At 41.5% G+C, this 19,526-nt stretch overlaps 1 protein-coding gene across 3 annotated transcripts in view; it reads right to left on the bottom strand.

Moving 5' to 3' along the window:
• Nucleotides 1-19,526, bottom strand: part of MTA1 (metastasis associated 1) — a 74,695-nt gene that overhangs the window by 24,016 nt on the left and 31,153 nt on the right. For 2 of the 3 annotated variants that reach the window (XM_059854807.1, XM_059854806.1), the window contains exons 7-13: nucleotides 19,271-19,373; nucleotides 17,196-17,295; nucleotides 15,577-15,765; nucleotides 14,420-14,494; nucleotides 7,730-7,788; nucleotides 1,339-1,454; nucleotides 394-545 (exon numbers count right to left, since the gene is read on the bottom strand). In XM_059854807.1, the coding sequence (XP_059710790.1) occupies nucleotides 394-545; nucleotides 1,339-1,454; nucleotides 7,730-7,788; nucleotides 14,420-14,494; nucleotides 15,577-15,765; nucleotides 17,196-17,295; nucleotides 19,271-19,373 (794 nt within the window). The remainder of the gene's footprint in view (nucleotides 1-393; nucleotides 546-1,338; nucleotides 1,455-7,729; nucleotides 7,789-14,419; nucleotides 14,495-15,576; nucleotides 15,766-17,195; nucleotides 17,296-19,270; nucleotides 19,374-19,526) is intronic. The other variant, XM_059854808.1, reaches the window with a different exon arrangement.

Genomic DNA, 19,526 nt, shown 5'->3' with positions numbered 1-19,526 from the left:
TAAATAGGTTTCAGGAAATAATTGATTCTTTTGGAGAGAAAAAAACAGTGCTGTTCCCCCTACAGCAAAAATCATGGAAACCAAATACCAGAAACACTGGCTGGCATTTCAGTTTCTCCCATCTCCACTAAGTCATTTCATGCATTTGAAGGCTGCTTTGCTAAACTAACGATGTTTTTTTTTTCCTCAGGGCAGCACTTGGCAACAAGTTACTTCTAGCCAAGGTTAATGCGCCAACTTCTGCTTGACACGAAATACCAAACCCAAGGACAGCAATGAGGGCTGCAGGCATTCTTTTGGTGGTTAAATATTTAAGAGCAGTGAGCAGGCAGTTGGATAGCATGACACTCAGCTTGCCAGGCAGAGGCAGCAGTCTGCCTGGTGGATACCCACCAAGTTATTGCGGTTTGGTCCGGGCCTCTCCCCATCCAAGCGTGTTGGCATTTTCAAGCCACCGTATTTCTTCCAGTAGGTCCAACAGGATGCACAGAGGCGACACTGCATGTTAGGGGGACCCCAAGAATACCACTGGTAAGACTGGGTGGCTAGAGATAACAAAGGTGGAAATTATATATATCCTTACACAGGATCACTTTTCAGATCTTATTCTCTTTAGAAGCAGCACAATAGAAAACATTCCCCCCCCCCACAAACAGAGCAGACCCTCAAAACTGATGATGGCTTCACTGTCATCACCACTGTTAAACATACTTGTGATTTCAGCAGAATTGATTACATTAATTAATCTACATTCCTTTTAAAAAGCTAACAGAAAGAAACGATTATTAAGATGGGAAGATTTCCTGCCAATGGATGAGAAGGTTCTCTTTTTGCAAGAGAATTTCTGCAGAACATAGGAAATAGCAAAGACTGCCTTCAGGAACTTCCCATATATTAATTTTACAACTGAGAAATGCACAGAGTCTGGGACCTGACTTCTCATACAGCATCACTGCAGCATCTGTACAGGCTCCCCATAAAGGAGCACAACCACTAGAACTCAGTATAATATCAGGCAGCAGATCAAACTCAGTGGTGCCACATATTTTGGAAACTACTAAAAATGATGAAAAAAATTATCAAATTCACACATTAGTGATTTAAATATTCACTCAATACTTACATGCAATTATATAGAACATTTACTAAGTGCCCCTTAAGTACTTCATAATTCTGTTTACAAATGTAACACTAGTAGTTAAAAATAAAAACAAACACTAAACACAAACAACCTCAAAAACCCCCAAACTTTTAAATGCTGCTCTATCCAGTTCAGCCTCCCCCCCCAGACAACTTTGATTTTAACAATTCCATCTCAGCTGCCATTCTGGCACTTACTGTAACAGCTCTCACAGGCCCGTCCTGCTCCTGCGTTCTGTGCCTGGACTCCAGTACCATTTACCACTCCTGGTTTGACATTATTTACATTGATCTGGTTGGGGTTTGGCTTGTTACTTAAGACACAAAGCAAAAAGAATGACAAGTGTTAATTGAAGCACGCAATTTTTTATTATACTTTTGAAGGTATGGCCCAAAATGGTTGAAGACTCAAATTTCATTCAGCATATGGCTTCCAGAACCAGCTGTAATTACCAGCAATCTGACTTCTAGGAACACACTGTCTCTAATTATATTTTAAAAATATTGATAATGAAAATAACTATAATGATAGTTGGATGCCATTTACAAGACTTCAAAACCTTTAAAAAACAATAAACCAGTCCAGGTAGACTTTTATCTTATTCACTATCCCAGACATACGAATCCAGGCAAAAACAGATCTCACTCACAAGTCCTCAATACATTTTACTTGAATCTCCAAAAAGAAGGCTGAGGGCAGGAGCAGAAGGCAGAGATGACAAGGTCTGCTTTAATCAGGGAAATACAACCCTAGACTACAGTCACAAATATTTCCATGCTGTCTCACTGCAAGAGTTTGCATCATGTGGCCACAATTCCCACAAATACAACATCTGGGTCACCTCAGCTCATCCCTATACCCTCTGTAAAATGATGATTCAGGAAAAGACAAGAGCTACGAGCTAAAACAAAGCTACTGGTGGGAGCTGAGAATGGAAGGCCAACAAATCCTTGGCATGGAGAGCAGTATGGAATAGCACAAAACATCTGCAGAGGAAGAAGTGCCTGAGGGGGACAATGAGGCCTTCCAAAAATCTGGCATGGGAGGGAAGAAGAAGGACAGAGTATTGCTATTGCAGGGACAGGGCTTCTGGGGCATGGAGGAAGGTGGAAGAAGCTGTACACAAGGTTTCACGTAAGAGTACACGAGGAGTTCATCAAACATGCAAGGACTCTGGAGTTCTGTTAGGAGTTCACTTCAGAGAAGCAGCAAAGAGCAGGCAGGCTTTGGGGCCAGCTGCTGAACATGAGCCCGACTGCAAAGCTGGTTACATTCCTATCGTATTCCCTTCCCAAAGACTGACAGGAGTGGGCATATTCCCTTTATTTCCAACTAACAAACCCATGATTTGGAAGGAGAAATATCTTAAAATGGCTTTCTGCAATCTCCTTTTCTTACACATCAATTGCACACTGACACAGGAGGCACAGTGATTTCAGTAACACAGAATACTTGCTGTGTTTCACCCAGGCTAGAGCTACAAAAACAACATTGTGGGAATAGAGCCAAATTAATTTCTTTCTAGTGGGGCACCAGCATCAGGTTTCATGTTCTCAGCAATGAAAAGCAAAGGAGATCCAACTGACATAATTCTGAAGACAACTGGAAAGCTGATGCTGCCCTGTAAGCCAGAAAACATCCTTATCTGAAAATGCCCAATCAGATCCTGAGATACACAGCTCAGTAAAGCTCCATTTTGACAGAGACAAAATCAAATAAGTTCTGCTGTGAATAAACTACAGGAATCTCACATAGGCTGCATAAGGAGGCAAGAGTATGTTTGTCCAGACCAGGAAAAGCTTTTGATAGTGTTCTCACTGTAAAATTCAGAGCCTTTTTGCAGCAGAGAAAGCTCTGGAGGCCAAATGGCACAGGAGCACTGTCAGTAGTTTGTTCTTACAGTGCACTGAGCAGCACATACACAGCTCAATAGCAGCAGAGGAGATTAAAAAAAAAGACATTTAGATGAATTCACAAGCCTGAATATTTTTTCATCTCCTTCTGCTTATTAATTTGCCCAGTTCCTCCGAAGATTAAAGTGTTTCAGGGTGCTTATCAGAAAGGCACCAAGTTCTGACCCTGCAGATGGCAGGAGATCCCAGGGCAGTTTAACAAAGGGGCAGTTGAAAGAGGGAACATTCACGCTCCTCTGCTCTGGGATGTCACTATAGTAACCTGCTGCAAAAGAACTTCTGCCAATGATTCACCAGCAAACTCCATATGCAAACATTGCCCCAGTGCTGCAAAACAAACAGCCCTCCCAGACACACTGCTACAGGCAGTGCTGCTCCACAGAGCAAGAGACTGAAGTAAAGAAAACTAAGGCCTTATGCTTCAACATCAGGCCCGTTGCTTCCCTTCTACACCTTGGGTTTATTCCCCCAAAATACAGCAAACTAGTCTGACATCCATCAGTAAAGCCCAACAAAGCACGTCCAGAGAATTGGGACTAGAAAGGATGGCCTGACTCCATTATCCTCTCTAAAACCATTATCAAGCTTGTATTAAAACACAAGTGGAAAGCATGCACTGGTGCAAGCTGATCACCAAACCATGCTGATCAGAAGGACTAACATGCTGTAGTTGAGGTAAACTCCAGGATTCTGCAGCACTACAAGTAATGAAGCTGCAGCAAGCACCAGACTGTGCCCTGCTCCAAAGCTACGGTCAAGTTTCTGAATGGCAGTAGCAATAAAATTCAAGCAGATAATGTTTTCATCATATGAGAAGCAAAAAGCTGTTAGTTGTTGATGACATGTTAATTAAACTTGTTTGATATCACCAAAGCCTGCCACAGCTATTAACAAGAGAATCAGATGAGTAACTGGATGAATCATTAAGCAATTAATGAAGCTGAAGCTAAAGATGCAAATAAGGTAGTGAGAATACTGATGGTGTGGCAAACTGTCATTTCCAGGTCTTGTTTCAGGAATGGAAGTCTCTTAAAGGGGTTTCAGTTATGAAGGAGCAGTCAGTTATGCTGGAACAGGGACCATGAAGTGCAGATTTCTGGGCTGCATTCTCCAGCTCAGTCCCAAGGGAAGAGATGGAGGCAATAAAGCACATGCAGAGAAAAGCCTGTCAACAGAGACTGAGACCTCTGCAACCCAACCTGATCCCCACAGAAGACTGATATCCCTTCAGGAGATGAGCAGACAGCATTTGGCCCACAGCATGGTGATAAAATTTTTGTTGTTATAAATAATTATAAACTTAATACCATCCTGTGAATGTTTCCTGTTATTGAAGAACCCATGTGTGCTGGATGCAACAAAACAAATAAAGCCTCAGAAATAAAAATAATTTCAATTTTTTTTAAAGGCACATTTGTGCCATTCACCTCTAGGCATCTAAGGGAAGTGTTTGGATCCAGGCAACCAGAGGTGAGCTTTCCTCACAGCTCTCCAACCTCCTGTAAATACCCACTTTAAGAGCAGGTCTAATGACCATTAAACAATGCTTTCTGAATAAGAGCAGCTTTCTCCTACAAAATGTTGGGGAGTGCCATTTTAACTAGCACAGCTACAGAGGGAAGAGCAGCATTATACCTTTTAAGTTTTCCATGTTGCCATGGACCTCTGCACAATGAAACAGGGAAGAAAAATGATCTTGCTTCTCAAGCAGAGGACAACCAAGAAATAGACAAAGGAATTATCTTCAGCTTGTTAAGCAGCTGCCCCTTGTAGTGAACCAAAGCTTTGACCTATTCCTCCAGTTCCCCTACTGGATTCACAAAAGGGGCACAGTAGGGAGAACAGTATTTCCCTGCTTCACAGCCTTTGAGAGGCTGCTTTTGCAGCTTGTCAACGTGCTTGGAGATTCTCAGATAAAACACTGTAAACAGAATGTATTCATTAACACATACAGGTGTAGAGTTACAAGTTACATTTTTCACCAGTGCATTTTGGAGACTGGGAATCGTGTGGAGCAGTTCACTCTTCCCTTTCTGTTCTTACCCCTTCTGCTATCACTTAGATCAAAGCAAATGAGAGAAAATCCACACACAAGTGGTGTCTCAGCCTTCACGACTGCAGATGTCCTAATCCCAAAAAGCACAAGCTGCAGATCTTCATCAAAAAGAAGATGGTACATATGTTGCCTGTAAGATTAGTAGAACCAGAGCACAGCTTCCACAACAGCCTGAAGAGTATGTTTGGGTACACACTAGAAGGAGAAAGAGTCTGAGACTACACCTGCATGAAGGTCTTCCAAGCACTGCACTCCCTTTGGAGGATGGCAGGACGAGGATGTGACAATGTGGAATCTCTTTGTGCATTCAGACTTCTGTTGCTGCTTCAACACCACTCACACTGACACAGACAGTGCTCCAGAAAACAACTGAAACATTTGTTTTTCAGTATTTCCTGAGTTTAACTGATTTCACACTTTTTCCTTTCACCAGGAAAGCACATCAGTGCTTTTCAGCCAAAGGGCTTCATTGCAAAGCTATATTTAAAGACATTGGGTTCTGTCAAGTCAGCTACAAACGTCTGCCCCAAAACCAGGGTTATTCTTGGAAGAGGTACAGAAATGCTTGTTCAGTCTGAGTTAGAAGTGTTTTTCTAAGACTTTGGTGTAGGACTTGATATCCTCACATCAATTTACCTGGATGACCCTCCATGGTTCAGTTACCTACATTAAAAAATTTGGGGCACAGATTCAAGTTAGAAAATATCAAACTCCACAGCTTTACACAGAGCTGCTATTTGTCACTGTCCAACATGTATGTGACCTTTGAAGACAGCTTCTATTCTTTTTCTTATTATCTTCCTCCTCTCTGCTAGGTTTTCCTATTTACCATCAGAGAAACAAACAAGAGCCCTATCAATGGAAGACAGCCAGAGGAAAAAAAATGTAAAATTGTTTGAGTCTGATATCCTCCAGGGTCTCTCAGTGCAAACAATTTTACACCAGTTACTCTTAAAATGGGTTTCAGTCAATCAGGTGATACCCTTCTGCACAGGTCTTGTGACAGCCTACATCAAGTCATTTATTTTTTGAGGTGACAAGTGGATCATTATGGCTCAAGCCTAGAAACAGGAATGGGCTCAGTAACATGATAAGGACAAATCAATAACATTGATATTTAGATCCCTACACCGTGCATTGCTATTACAAGCCAAGAATACAATCTCCTCCTAGGTCACAAGATAACGTAGATGTCATACAGACTCTATATGCCAGCCCTTGTATTCAAGCTTGTGTAGAAGTAATCTGAAAAACTTAAAAATATTCAATTGTTGCCACCTTTAGAGGTATTAATAGCAAGAAAACAGAAGAAGCATTCACGTGGGATTAAGTAAGTCATGTAATTGCTACTTTCCCTGATATACATGAAAGGATATTGAAGGAGGAAGAAAATGTATCCCACATTTTATCAATTAAATAACATGTAAGTTAAGGTACAACACTCATAAAATGAACCGTGACTGGAAATCAAAGCCAGACACAGAAGAGCAGCCACGTGGGCAAAGCCAGGTCTGTTCCTGGAGCAGGGAGCTAAGTTGCTGATTTGATTATGTGTTCTCTAGGTAGGAAAAAGAATTACCTTGCTGAGGGATAAGATTCCACTCCAGGCAGCCATTACCAAATGAGCACCACAACCTTCCAAACACAAAGCCCTCCCTCCACACACTCTAATCCAAGAGAACAGCAGGACTGCCAGGCTTTCTCATCTGCAATATCCTTCTGCATCTGCACTCTAAATTATACTGCCTTTTGCTTTATGAGCTTATCACATTGTGAATTCATGTTTAATTTGATGTCCAGTGTCCCCCTGCAGAGTAATGCTGTCCACAAAAAGCAATACTGTTGAAAAATTTTGTGACAAGAAATCTATTTGGCTTCACTCTGAATAGTACACCTCATTTTTAGTAAATTCACCTGAGAGGTATTGACATCTAATAATGGATCCTCTATTTTCAGAAGAAATAAGGGGCTGTCCTGCAAGCTAAGTATATAAAAATTAGTTTTATCTAAAGTAACAGAACAGATGGTAGAAGTTCATAAATATTTAAAAGGAGACAGCATAAAAGAGCAAAGAAGTTATTGGGGATAATACACAGGGGAGCATATCTGAGAGTGAAAGTTGAAAAGTGAAAGGAAAGGGTAGACTAGAAGTTCTGCATTATAACTACTACTGACTAGGCTATGCAGATGACATGCCATAGAGGACAGATTTTACTAAAAATTTTGTTTTAAAATATATGTACACCTATAAATAATTATACATTATTTTTAATATATAATGATATATCGCAAACATGCATTGGTGATCCACTGCTGAGAAAAATTAAGAAAAACAGATAGATTATTAAGCAGTTAATTAGCTACCCTTTTGTTCACAACCATGCTGACCTGCCAGCAAGTCCCCAACTCCCAGTCCATACAAAAATAAAGATTAGGGGATAACTAACAGTCACTTCAGGATGGGAACATTACAGAGAATGCAGGAAATGAGCAACACTTAGCACAACATCCTAACCAGGAAATAATAATATTGGTAGGACATGGAAAATGCTACACAATGAGACAGAAAACAAAACAATGCTCTACAATGAGATAGAAAACAAAACAAGAGATACTTACTAGTTGGGTATATACACTTGTTTTAGCTTGCTTTCTGCTTCTGCTGCTTTCAATCGTTTCTTTGAATAGAAAAAAGAAAACAGTTAAAAAAAAAAAAAAAGAAAATAAGAGCCATCTTACCTGAGTCAAGTAGTAAACCCATAAAGACATCAGCAGTTATTTACTGAGCAGCTACCACTAAATCTCCTTGCAACAAGAAAATATTCACTGAGGACAACTGTGGGCATCACATAACTATGTAGCTTTTCAAAAAAAGTCAAAGACATACCAAGCAAATATAAATGAGGATAAACATTTCATTCCCATTAACTTCAAATCAAATTCCCTTTTAGAAAAGTGTTTATTTCCCCAGCAGAAGAAAATCTGACATGTCACTGTCAATTCTCCATGATAACATTCACCAGCTGGACAATAAAAGATACTGCAATACAGCCTCTCCAGCACAGCTCCTCAACAGCTGCACCAATTCAAAGCTTCAGTCAGACTTTCGTGTTAATACCCCTAAATTTCTGAAGGCTCAGTGAAACAGGATATTTCCCTTTCAACATTAGGAAGGTAAATAACTCCTTTTATAACTCATACCTTCACCATTTAAGCAATAAGAGAGACACTCTGAGATTCAAGTTCTCTCTTTATTACATTTGCTAAATAAATTTAGGGTGAACCTCTGGAGGTTTTTAGTTCAAGCTCTGCTCAAAGCTGATCCCAGCTGTCTGCATAAAGCTGTGACACTGTTCTCCAGACAAACCAGCAGCATGGGGATATTCCAGACCAACAGGTTAGCTTAACATTTGCTATGCAGCAGCCTCAAGGCACAGTCTAGGAAAATAATTGTAAAGCTCAAGTCACTATTTTCATAGAAGCAGGAAACATCAGAAAACATAATAAAATTGAAGAGTGTGCCACTGAGGAGCTGGACAAACATAAAAATTGTTTTTACAGAGACACCACAGACACACGAAGAAACAACAAAGTAAATGTTTCCTGTAAGCATAAAGCTTTTATCAGAACAGCTTTAAACAACAATTTTCCATAGGACACACTGACAGTTCCTCACCAAAGCTCTCTGGACCACTGAAGAACTCCCCTCTTCCTTTTTCCTGCAAGTAACAGTCACCCTACCTTAGAAATCAAAGTGAAGTCAGACAAGAGAGCAAGGAATGAGAAGACAGAAGCTCTGAAAGTTATCCCAAGACAATGGCTACACCTACAGAGAGCTGCACTCCTGGCTGACTCCTTTCTGCTGGCATGGGCCAGTTTCCCAGATTGCCTCTGTTAAACTTCACCCAGGACAAGAACTGCTGCCTGAAAACTGGCCTCAAGAGACCCCAAACAAAGACCTGCTGGAGACAAGCCTTATCAATCCCACAGATGTGCAGGAATCAATAACACACATCTTGCAGCCAGTCAGTGATGGAACTGAAGAGGCTCTCCTGAATATGAACTGCATGTTCAAAGTGAATGTTTTCAAGACACCATAACTGAGCATCTTGATGTAAGAAACAAAAGCACCCAAAGAGGGGCCCCAAGAAGTGCTGTCACCACGGTTCTCCTAACAGCATCAGAAATCCTCCTCTACCTTCCAGAGACACTACATAAAAAAAAAATCATCCTCTTAACAAAATGCATGCTCAGATGCCCTTCAGCTCAGGAACTGGAGCCTGTTCCACACGCAGCCTCAGCTGAAAAAGAGGACTTCATGCTCCAGGCACAGACTGACACAGGCACTGACATCAGCAGATGAACAGCTCTAGAGCTCATAGTGCCCCCAAGAAATACATGGAAATCCAACACCAGACACTGCCAAACAGCTTAAAATACTGCTTGATGACCAGTACCAGAATCCAATTTCCTTGAGACTGGAAATTCAGGAAACTTACTCTGGGAGAGGACTGTAGTGCTTTTTAAGTTTCTAAATTTTGAGAGGAAAAAGCTGCACTTGACAAAATCTCCCAAGGGGACTGTCTGGCATCATTATGTTATGACAGTTTTGGAGATGTATGAATGCAAGAGCTTCATCCAAGCACAAAACATTATCAGTAACTACAATACTCTCCTGTGTACAACATAAAGCCACTTGCCTTGGGGATGTGGCTAATTTAGGGTATTAAGCAGTATTTTGGTAAACTGGTGATGAATGTTAACCTCACCCCACAGGTTTCCTTTGTGACTGATGACCATGGAGCAAGCCCTGAGCTAAGAACTGCCCTAAGTCACCTGGACCTCACAACACCCTCCTCTCCTCCTGCTGCCTGGGGAGCAGCACAGCACACAACAAAGGGCACACACCCCTATGACAAACAGCACACCAGGAAAATTGAGGGCTTCCAGAAGGCACCACAATGTCCTGGGTAAGAAAAGCCTTTGCACTAAGTACCTGAGGCTGTGGGCAATCAATAGACCAGATATGATGGGTTTCCTATTTTCTGGCAGTGACTGATCCCAGAAGGTACAAAAGAAAGGTGCCTGCAATGTAGTTGTGCACAATTTCAGAATAATCCCTGCTCTGAGAGAGTGCTTTGCTAGGTCCTTTGCCAGTTATTAATTGATCTGTGCCTGAAGCATATTTATGCTATAAATTCTTAATGCTGTCTGATGTAGTTATGAATGTCCTCACTCCCAAGAAAAACCCAGAACATCTGTAACTTTTTCTAGTAGTTTGGCCTAAAAAAAAAACTGAGTTATTTATATACACAGATCTTAAGTATATCCTCTTATTTACCTCATCATATTTTCCCCATCTATAAAAGGAAGATACTACCAACATATCTATCCCACAGGGACCAGAGGATTAAAACACTAAGCACTGTACATTCAAGTTGGTGCAACCATCTGTCTTTTACGTGTCCTCTCCCAGATTTGCCATCCTACCCACTGAGCTTGAAAGAGTTTTATAATAGGCGACATATCAGAGCAAAAGTTTGGGGTCATTTTCTAAAGAGTGAACATTTACAAAGAGGAAACAGAAGCAACCCAGGAGCACTGTGGATATTTCAACATGCACAGCACAAGAGTTGGGCTGGTGGATAGCATGGGGATGCCAAAGATATCCTCAAATATTAAGCCTTTATTGGTTTATGATAGGAAAGACAAATCACACCTTGTGGGCTCGGAGGAGAACTTTCACACTGTTTATTATTTTTTCAAACCTCAGAGCATACAAGTGTTGAACACATAACGGAGGTAAGAGAGGTGGGACAGAAGAGGGAATTAGTCTGTGATGCATTTGGGAGAAGTGCTCCCAGCTGCTTGTGCTCCAGCAACACACCTCAGAATGGATGGGTTGTACCTATGGTCTCTGGCAGTTTGGGCAAGGAAGTGACTGTGTGCCATACTCCCATAGGTTTAACAGGAGGTGTCTGGGGATAAAACACCCCACAAACGTGGAAAAACCTTTCATTGATGTTATTTCTACACTTCAGCACACAGACCTTTAGGAAGGCTGGTACATTAGGACATCACTCACAGCTCTGGGCTAGGTACAAAGCAGGCTTACATCCCTTCAGAAAGATGTTTTCTATCTGCATCAAGACTGACCCGGAGATCTCAACTTTGTGGAGTCAATTGTAAGGGCATTTCCACTTTCCCCAGTGTGTTCTCACCATGAAGACCTTAAAATCAACTTTCACTGTCTATTCCTCCTATACTTCTCTAATGCCACTTCCACATAAAAAAAAAAGAACAGTAGAAATTGATAGTATTTGATCTTCCCCTTGAAGTTACCTGCTCCTCAGAAACAAATAAAAATGGAAAAAGTAAATTAAAGCCTTTAACTCTCGGAAAGAATGTGACTAATTCAAACAGTCATCTGCCACTACCATGTCTCAAGCTTATCTCAAGCTATGGAAAATTTAATATTTTAAAGTTTTCAGGACTTGCCCAAATGATAAGCACAACAGCAGAAGCATTTAGTCTTTAAAAAAATCACCCTGGAATTCACAACTATGCAAGAACTCAGCCTCTAACCAAATGAAAATGTAGGTACAGCCAAACACCACATCAACCCTCAGAGCTCTCAAATCACTGGGAGAAGTCAACAAACAGCTGTCAAACAGTCAAAGCCATTTCAAACCTTCCTTAATCAGAAATAGACACTCTTGTGTACTGACACAGAAAATCTGTCCCAGGAAAAGAACACGTTCAAAGGAGACCCAGGATACTGAATTTGGAATGCACCACCCTCATTTTGTTCATGACAGCTCTGAAAGGCTGTTACTGACAGGACAGCTCTTGGGATCACTGTGAACAGGCATTCAGGAGCCTGCACTAAAACACCAATCCTGTGTTGACATGGTAGTAGAACCAGTCCTAGCAGTTCTGTTCTTGGAGGGTCAGTTCTCCAGATGATGACTGAGCTCCTCCTTATGCTGGTAATCTTTGAAAGTGTGGTTTAGCTAAAGCCAAATAAAAATTACTGGGTAAGAGATGGAAGTGCATGTTCCAAAAGAAGCCAATTTGCACACATCTCCTCTCAGTGTCCTACTCACAAGACAAGGCAGTGCTGCACTGAGCCTTCTGATCTCAGGTACACCAAGCAGGAGTACAAGTTACTGTTCAGTTCTCAGAACAGGCCTTCTGTCAAAGGCAACTCAAAATGTCCCTTCCTCAATGGCAGGAAACAGAGAGACTGTGATTCAGTACTGTGGCAGTGTTCCCTCATGCCAAGAAAACATCAAGGGAAATGCAGAAAGCCAGAAGGATGCAAACAGCTCCCAACTAAATTTTGCTTCTTCATCCTAGCAGGCAATTGGTTGGTGACACAAATCTTCATTGCTGTGTTTTCTAACTGACAGAAATAGACAATTTAAATGCACTTATAATGTTCATGCAACCAAAGATTTTACAAGAATAAGCAAGTTATTAATACTTTTATTAAACCCTGTAACATACAGACTTGCAATATAATATTTAATATTGCAATAAAATATTTAATAATGTTCTTGGAAAGAAGTGGAAGTGCAAAATCTCGAGGTACACACTTTGCATATCCTTACTTGGGATACTTTCTATATATTAGACAAAAATGCTGTCAGCCTCAGAAACATTTTGTTGTATTAGACCAAGGGAAGAGTCTGCATAGAACAGATGGAAAAAATGGCAACAGATGTACTTTGTCAAAGAGACTGCACTCATCAACTAAAATATAAATGAAATACACCATTATTTGAACTACAGCTTCCTATGCTTTCTCTTTGTGGTTACATATAGATAGCTCTCTCATTTTTATAAATGTTTCATGGTATTATTTGCTTGTACAAGCTGGGAATTTGAGACGAGGTCTTCAGCTCAGTTCAGACCTAATTGATGTGATGTCTCTGCCCTGCAACTTCTACCTGTTCAGCTTACACTGTCCCTTAAGTGCTGAGTCTCTAACTGGAAGTTTTCCCCAAATCCTACACCCTGGTAAACTCCTGGGCAGTACATGTAAGGTGCAGCATAACCATGAGAAAAAACCCAGTGCCCAGGAACAGAACAAACCAGTATAAGAAACTCTAGGCTTAGTGGGTTTTTTAACTGCTGCAAGAGCAAATAATTAAAGTCTTCACGTAATTATCTCCTCTGCAATTTTGCATATGTAAAAGCAAACTTTAGGAAAATGGAGAAAACAATGGGGAAGGAAAAACCATGAGCATTATTCTGCTCCACCATGCAAGCTTCCATCACCAGCACATGTTCCTACCACCCACTTCCTAACTGGAATGAAAAGTTTCAGTCAAAGAATGAACTTGGGGAAATTGTGGAATGAGGATGTCACTAATACTTTTATTAAAAGTGAAATAGAATTGATGTAAAAAAGAGTTCTCATTTGTCATGAGGGTACCTCTAATTTCAACAGTGCCCCAGCCAGAAAGAAAATGGTAAAAATCACATTACAGCACATGGCAAACATTGGTCAATGCCTCAGGCACCTAGTCTTTACACCAGGCTGATTTCCAAGGAAACAAGTTAAGGCAGGACACTGTCACAATTCCACTTTTTCTAATACTTCAATCAGATGCCTCATCTTAGGACTGATAATTATAATGAAAAACCCATTCTAAATTTCTCCCTTCTTTTCCTCAGTTTTCCTGTCAAATATTGTGAGTAGTTTTCAGCAACTGATACTCTTCAAGAATTTGCATGCTGCTTGCATTGTGCTTGCTTTATTTCAGGGACCAGAAAGCCTTTGTATTTAAACAAACAGAGATAGAAATGATTGTAAACAATGCTCAGAAGTTGATTCTCAAGTATAACAAGTCTGGGAGTTTGAGCCAGTGACACTACCCAGGTAAACACTTCACTCAGAGCTTACACGGGGCAGCCTCGTGCAGCTGCCCTCCAAGCCATGGGCAGCAGGGCTGGGGAATCAGGGAGGGGCTCCTGCACAGCAACTGCCCCTCCAAGAAGTCACTGAAGGGAACCTTGAATTCCACAGTCAAAAAGCAACTGCCCTGCCTTCCCTCCTCTGCTGAATTCCAAACCAGAGACTGGAAAGCTCTGAGCAAACATGAAAAGAATGCACACTAGCAAATGCTGTTTGTATCTACAGAAGGGCTGATGAGTTTAGGGACAAGAGACTGTTCTGATCATAACAGAACTCACCTGTTGGAAGGGCTGAACCCCAAGGGAGAATAGAGAAACAAAGCTTGGTTTCACAAGCAAGAAAAACAACTTCTGTTGGAATGAAGGAGGTGATTCTGACTCTCTTACCTGCTGAACGTATCTGTCTGTAGTTTTCCACATATAGTAATATTCTATAATGCTTGTTAAGGACTTCCATGGGAGCTGGGGACACAAAGGAAAAACAGCATTTATTGAAGGGAGCTGACCCACAGTCTCACTGAAATTCACAGGATTCTTCTGACTGATGGTTGCAGCAGTCTTGCAACTACTAGCCCTCCTCAAAAAAAAAAAAAACAAAACAGTCTGAATCTACAAAGCAGATTAGATGCATGTGGGACCCATGCTAAGTTAAATGCCCTTTCAAAATACTCTGAGCTCTCACTGTAAAAGTGGAACAGGCTGCAGGTAAATCTCCATGCTGCACTGGCTCACAGCAAACCATTCCAGAGAGGCACAATGTGAAAGGAATCCCACAGGCTCAGACTCTGCTTCAGCAGCAGTTAAAGCAAGAGTCACAACTACAGTATGGCAGCTCTGATACGTTTGGCTTCAGTGGAGCTGGCCCATTAAAAAAACCAAAGCAAAACAAACTGCTAACAGAATTGTGCCCTGCCAGCTCCGTTCTCTTAGTGAGAAGCATGAGGATTTCATCAGCACCACAGAGCGTGTTGCTGTTTCCAAGTCCCTCTGATAGATTAGAGCACAGGACAAACAACACTGAAACTACTTGTTTTGTTCCAGAGCATCTGAACAATGACACAGTGAAACTTGGCTCTCCTTACAGTGCTCCATTCAATCTGCAGGCTGAGCACCTAGGGTGGTGCTTTGGCCAAACTACAGGACACTTCCTTGGATGCCCAGGATTCCTTCTGAAAACTTTCAAAAGGCCCTTTCTGAAACCACATTGTAAAGAAGGCCAAATACTTATCTTCCTTCAAACACAAATTACTCTAGAGCAGCTCAGCTGTCACAACAGTTTCCTACATCCTCCCTCAGCTGTAGTGGAACAAATGATCCTAAATTAATGCTGCTACAGGAAAAACTATCATCTGTGATCTGAAATTCTGACTGTACACCAGGCTGTCACCAGTATGAGGTCTGCCTTTCCCCACTTTACAGCAAGACACACTCCAGTTCAAAGCCCCCTTGCTCACACAATGAAGAACACAGTTTACACAAGCTGCAAGCCAGCTCTGCCACCAGTCAGAGCCAGTCACCACAGGGACACCTTTTAATATACTTACAAAATCTTGCTGAATGTCAGTGAAATCTTTTCCATATTTTTCTAGTGCTTCCTCAAAGAGGTTTGCCTCTGAAGCAGACCACTCCTCCATCTCATCTCTGCACAGGACTGGCCCACCTTGTGGCACAAGTGCAGAGATTGCCTTGGAAATGTCATAGACATTTTTGTGCAAAGTGTCCATAGCATGGAACTAGGGGGTTGGAAAGGAGAAAGAAATGTAAGGACAAGCATCTGGGGGGGAAATGTTCAACAGTGAAACAGCAATGACAAATTCTGCACTGAGATGTGAAGGTGTGGTACTCTGTACCTAAGGAAAAGTCAGTAAAAGCTGGTTCCAACTTCACACTGACTGTAGTTATCAGTGTAAAACCTAACATTCACTAATAATGAGGTTTGTGGAGGACAAGCCCTTGTGTATCAATTATTCCTATCAGCTCCTCACCAGCAGCACCACTGCAGCACTGCTGGTGAGAATATGCACAGGATAGATCCACTCTCCCCAGGACTGAGCCACCATCTCCAGATGGGGCAAGGAGACAAGAGGTCCAAGGGCGTTTCCTCACAGACACAGCCATGCATTTTCTTTGTCAAATAATCCACAAAAATTTCATATATGAAAAACAAGAGCAGCAACACATGTATACATCCCCCCCAAAGGGCAGAAACCTCAACAAAGATTCAAGTTAAGTCACACATCACAGCTGAATAGGAAAAAAGAATGACTCTCAGGGGCAATTACTCCTCAGAAAGCCGAGCTACGGCTGTCTGCAACTTGTGATTTATAAGGGCTGAGAACATGCTGAGAGGGAGGAATTGCTATTAGTAAATGAAAGCTTGGCTTTATTTCCATGTTTCTGCAGTTTTAATCAGGATGCTATTTGCCTTTCATCATACCAGTGTGCATAATTAACCTACACTGTTCTAGACTAGAATTTGTTCTACATGTAAGTTTACATTACTCCAATAATGAAGTGAGACTTCGATAACAGTTCTCTGGAGACTTCAGATATTTTATTCAAATTTTCATTAAACTTTCTGTAGCATAAAAGTTCAAGTTTTTTCCCTTTCCTCGATCTACTCAGCAACATTTATGGTTATGAAATGTTAACAATATCACTACTACTCAGGTACTCTACAGTGGAAGTCAAAGAGAAAAGTATCAACTGACATTCCTTATCTGACCACAAGCTTTTTCCCCCAGACATCCTTGGTCAATCTCACCCAAGGATGCCAGTGACAGTCTGGTGTTGGGGAAGTGATGAAGAATGGCATTCTGGCATTGTAACATTACAGACAGGCAGACAACAATTTGTATTCTTCTCAAGAGAGCTACTGAGTCCATGCAAGGGATGAGCTGTCAAGCATGTCATCAGACTATTTTAATAAAACCAACCAAAAAAAAAATTGCCTCATAGTATTATCCATGATGGATCATAAGAGGCACAAAGCCAGAAAAAGTTACTTCATCTGTAACTAAAGGATTCCTTTACAAAAGCAGGGTCTGCTTCACAGCAAGTCACAACTACAATCCATCTGTCCTTTCCTCTTTGCCAACTGTTAATGCTGAGGTGAGTATTTTGCATCTCTCACAAACTTAAGGTCCTCTAAAGAAAATCTTACCAGTGTGATGTCCCTGGAGGCTGCTGCAGCACTCATGTGCAAACTTGGCTGTCTGACAGAACTACTGCAATCCAGGGCTCGAGCAAAAGTACCAACAGACCTGAAAGAAATTAAACACAGCGTTAACTTTGCGTGCAAACCCAGCATAAATATAAACACCCAGCCAGCACTGTCTGAGATGAGCAGACTCCATTTCCCAGTTACAAGATTACATGGTTTGTTCATTCTGAGCCAGAGACCATTCTCTCCAAAAGTGGTTTGCTATTGTGAGCACTTTAGTAAGTTCATGTGATCGAAGAGGCTCAGGCATGGCAGAGGAAACAGAGAAAGACTCAGGGGTCACCAACAGGGAGTTTTGGGCTACTCTCTTATCCCTTATCTCCCCACAGACTTGAGCTGCAAGATTTATGAATGACAATAGTCTCCTTCACAATGGCAAAAAGCAGCACTGCACTGTCCAAAAGGTACAGAGACAGCTGCCAAGATCAGACACAAACAATGCAACAATGCAAGTGTTTTTCTAAAAGTTTCAGAAAATTTGAAACAATATTATTTTACAACTTAACATTGTATTATATATATATTTCATAAAGCCTGCATACCACGACAATTCTCAAACACTTCACAAATCATCATCTCTGCATCTGAGACCACAAGCCTCATGCTCTTCATCTTACTCCTAAAGAAATCAGTTGGAGAAACCTGTAACAAGCATTGGTTCTCAACATTCCTACTCCCCCGCTTACTTGCTACACCACATGGGTGCAGCCCTCGTGCTGCTGCAGAGTGAACTGGAGCTGAACTCGTCTGAGCAACTACAACAACAAAATAGGCGGGTTGGGTTTCCCCCTCCTCTCAGGTCACTTCTCCAAAGCAGCTGAGAGCACAGAGGAACACACTGCTGCCAAGCAGCACAGGAGCAGGAAAGGTAAATGTTTGAGAAGTAGTTGTCATCAAACATCTAATTTGGGCCGAAATCCAAACAAGCCTCCCCCACTGGAGTGTCTGTGGTGACTCACACCTCGCCCTCTTCCCAGCCTCCCAGTCACCATGCCCACCCCTGCCCCAACTCCCCCGTGCCCAGCTTCAGCAGAACTGATACTTCTGCATGTGAGAACTAATTATAAACTGGAACGCTTTGCTGATTCTGAACAGAAGCAATTCCTGCACTCATCCTTGCAGTGATTCTCATTACAGCCTGCACCTTGCAGCAGCAAACCCAGTGGGCAGCACTGGCTGCCAGAAAGAGCCACGAAAACCAGCTCTGCCACCAGAAGGTGGAAACGCCCATCACAAAGCAGCTCCATAGTCACTACAAACCAAACCACATGAAAACCCAAGAGGGGGAAGGGAGAAAAAAAAGGCAGACAGAACCAGGGTTCACCTATACAAGTACCACCTAAAACACAGAGAATTTGGAGAGTGTTACTGTGTATTTTTTTTTCCCCCTAAATTATTCAGTCATCAATTGCTATGAGAGCCTAAAATTTAATACAGGCTTCTGTTTATAGAAATGGATACCAATGAATTAGTTCAAGAAGCTTTTATAAAGGAAGAGCTGATCAACAGAGATTGCTTTGGGCTTAAATAAAAACAACATCAGTAGAGATCTGCAGGGTTTTATTTTATTGTGCCTACCTCTTGGAATCTAGGCATTAGAAAGTATCCTCAGCTCATCATAAGCATTTACCAGAACTCTTAGCAAACCATTAATGGATGTTAAAGTGTCACTGGTTTTGGAAAAAGCAGTAAATGGACAGAGCAAAGAACTGCCAAGAATTCAATTCACTAAGTCTTCTGCATGCTGACTAAAGTATTTGAAAAGCCCCGCCAATTACAGGATCATTTTCACATGCAACTTGCTTTGCTTTTATGAAACCAAGTTGTAAATCTGAGGAGCTGCTCCTAAAGTCATGCTATTCCCACGAAGGCATGTAAAATGTACCTCATCTTAAAATGGAGCAAGTGAATCAAGCAACCAGAACCAGCACTCATGCTAATAAAACAAAAAAGAACACAATGAAAGTGCTTGGAAGAGTTACAAACACTTCGAAGGAGAGGTTAAATGCTCTTACCGTGCTACCACCAGGAACTGGTCTATCTGCTTGTCTACTAGTGGGTTAAAGGCTTCCCAAACTTTTGTTTCAAGTTTTGACTGATCTCTTCCATCATCCTCACCTGGTTGAAAAACAAATCAGAAGTATTTAGTATGGCTTTTTTAAAATATGAGTACTTTCTAGATTCTTTTTTTATCTCACAATAATGGCACTGTTAGCCCATCTCAGTTACTCTGCCTGACAGGCCACTGTGAAAATTTCACTCACTGATTTG

This window comes from Haemorhous mexicanus, chromosome 9 (assembly GCF_027477595.1).
Source record: "Haemorhous mexicanus isolate bHaeMex1 chromosome 9, bHaeMex1.pri, whole genome shotgun sequence".
Taxonomy (NCBI): Eukaryota; Metazoa; Chordata; class Aves; order Passeriformes; family Fringillidae; genus Haemorhous; species Haemorhous mexicanus.
Note: the sequence above shows the minus strand (reverse complement) of the source record. Positions and strands in the feature narration are given on the sequence as shown.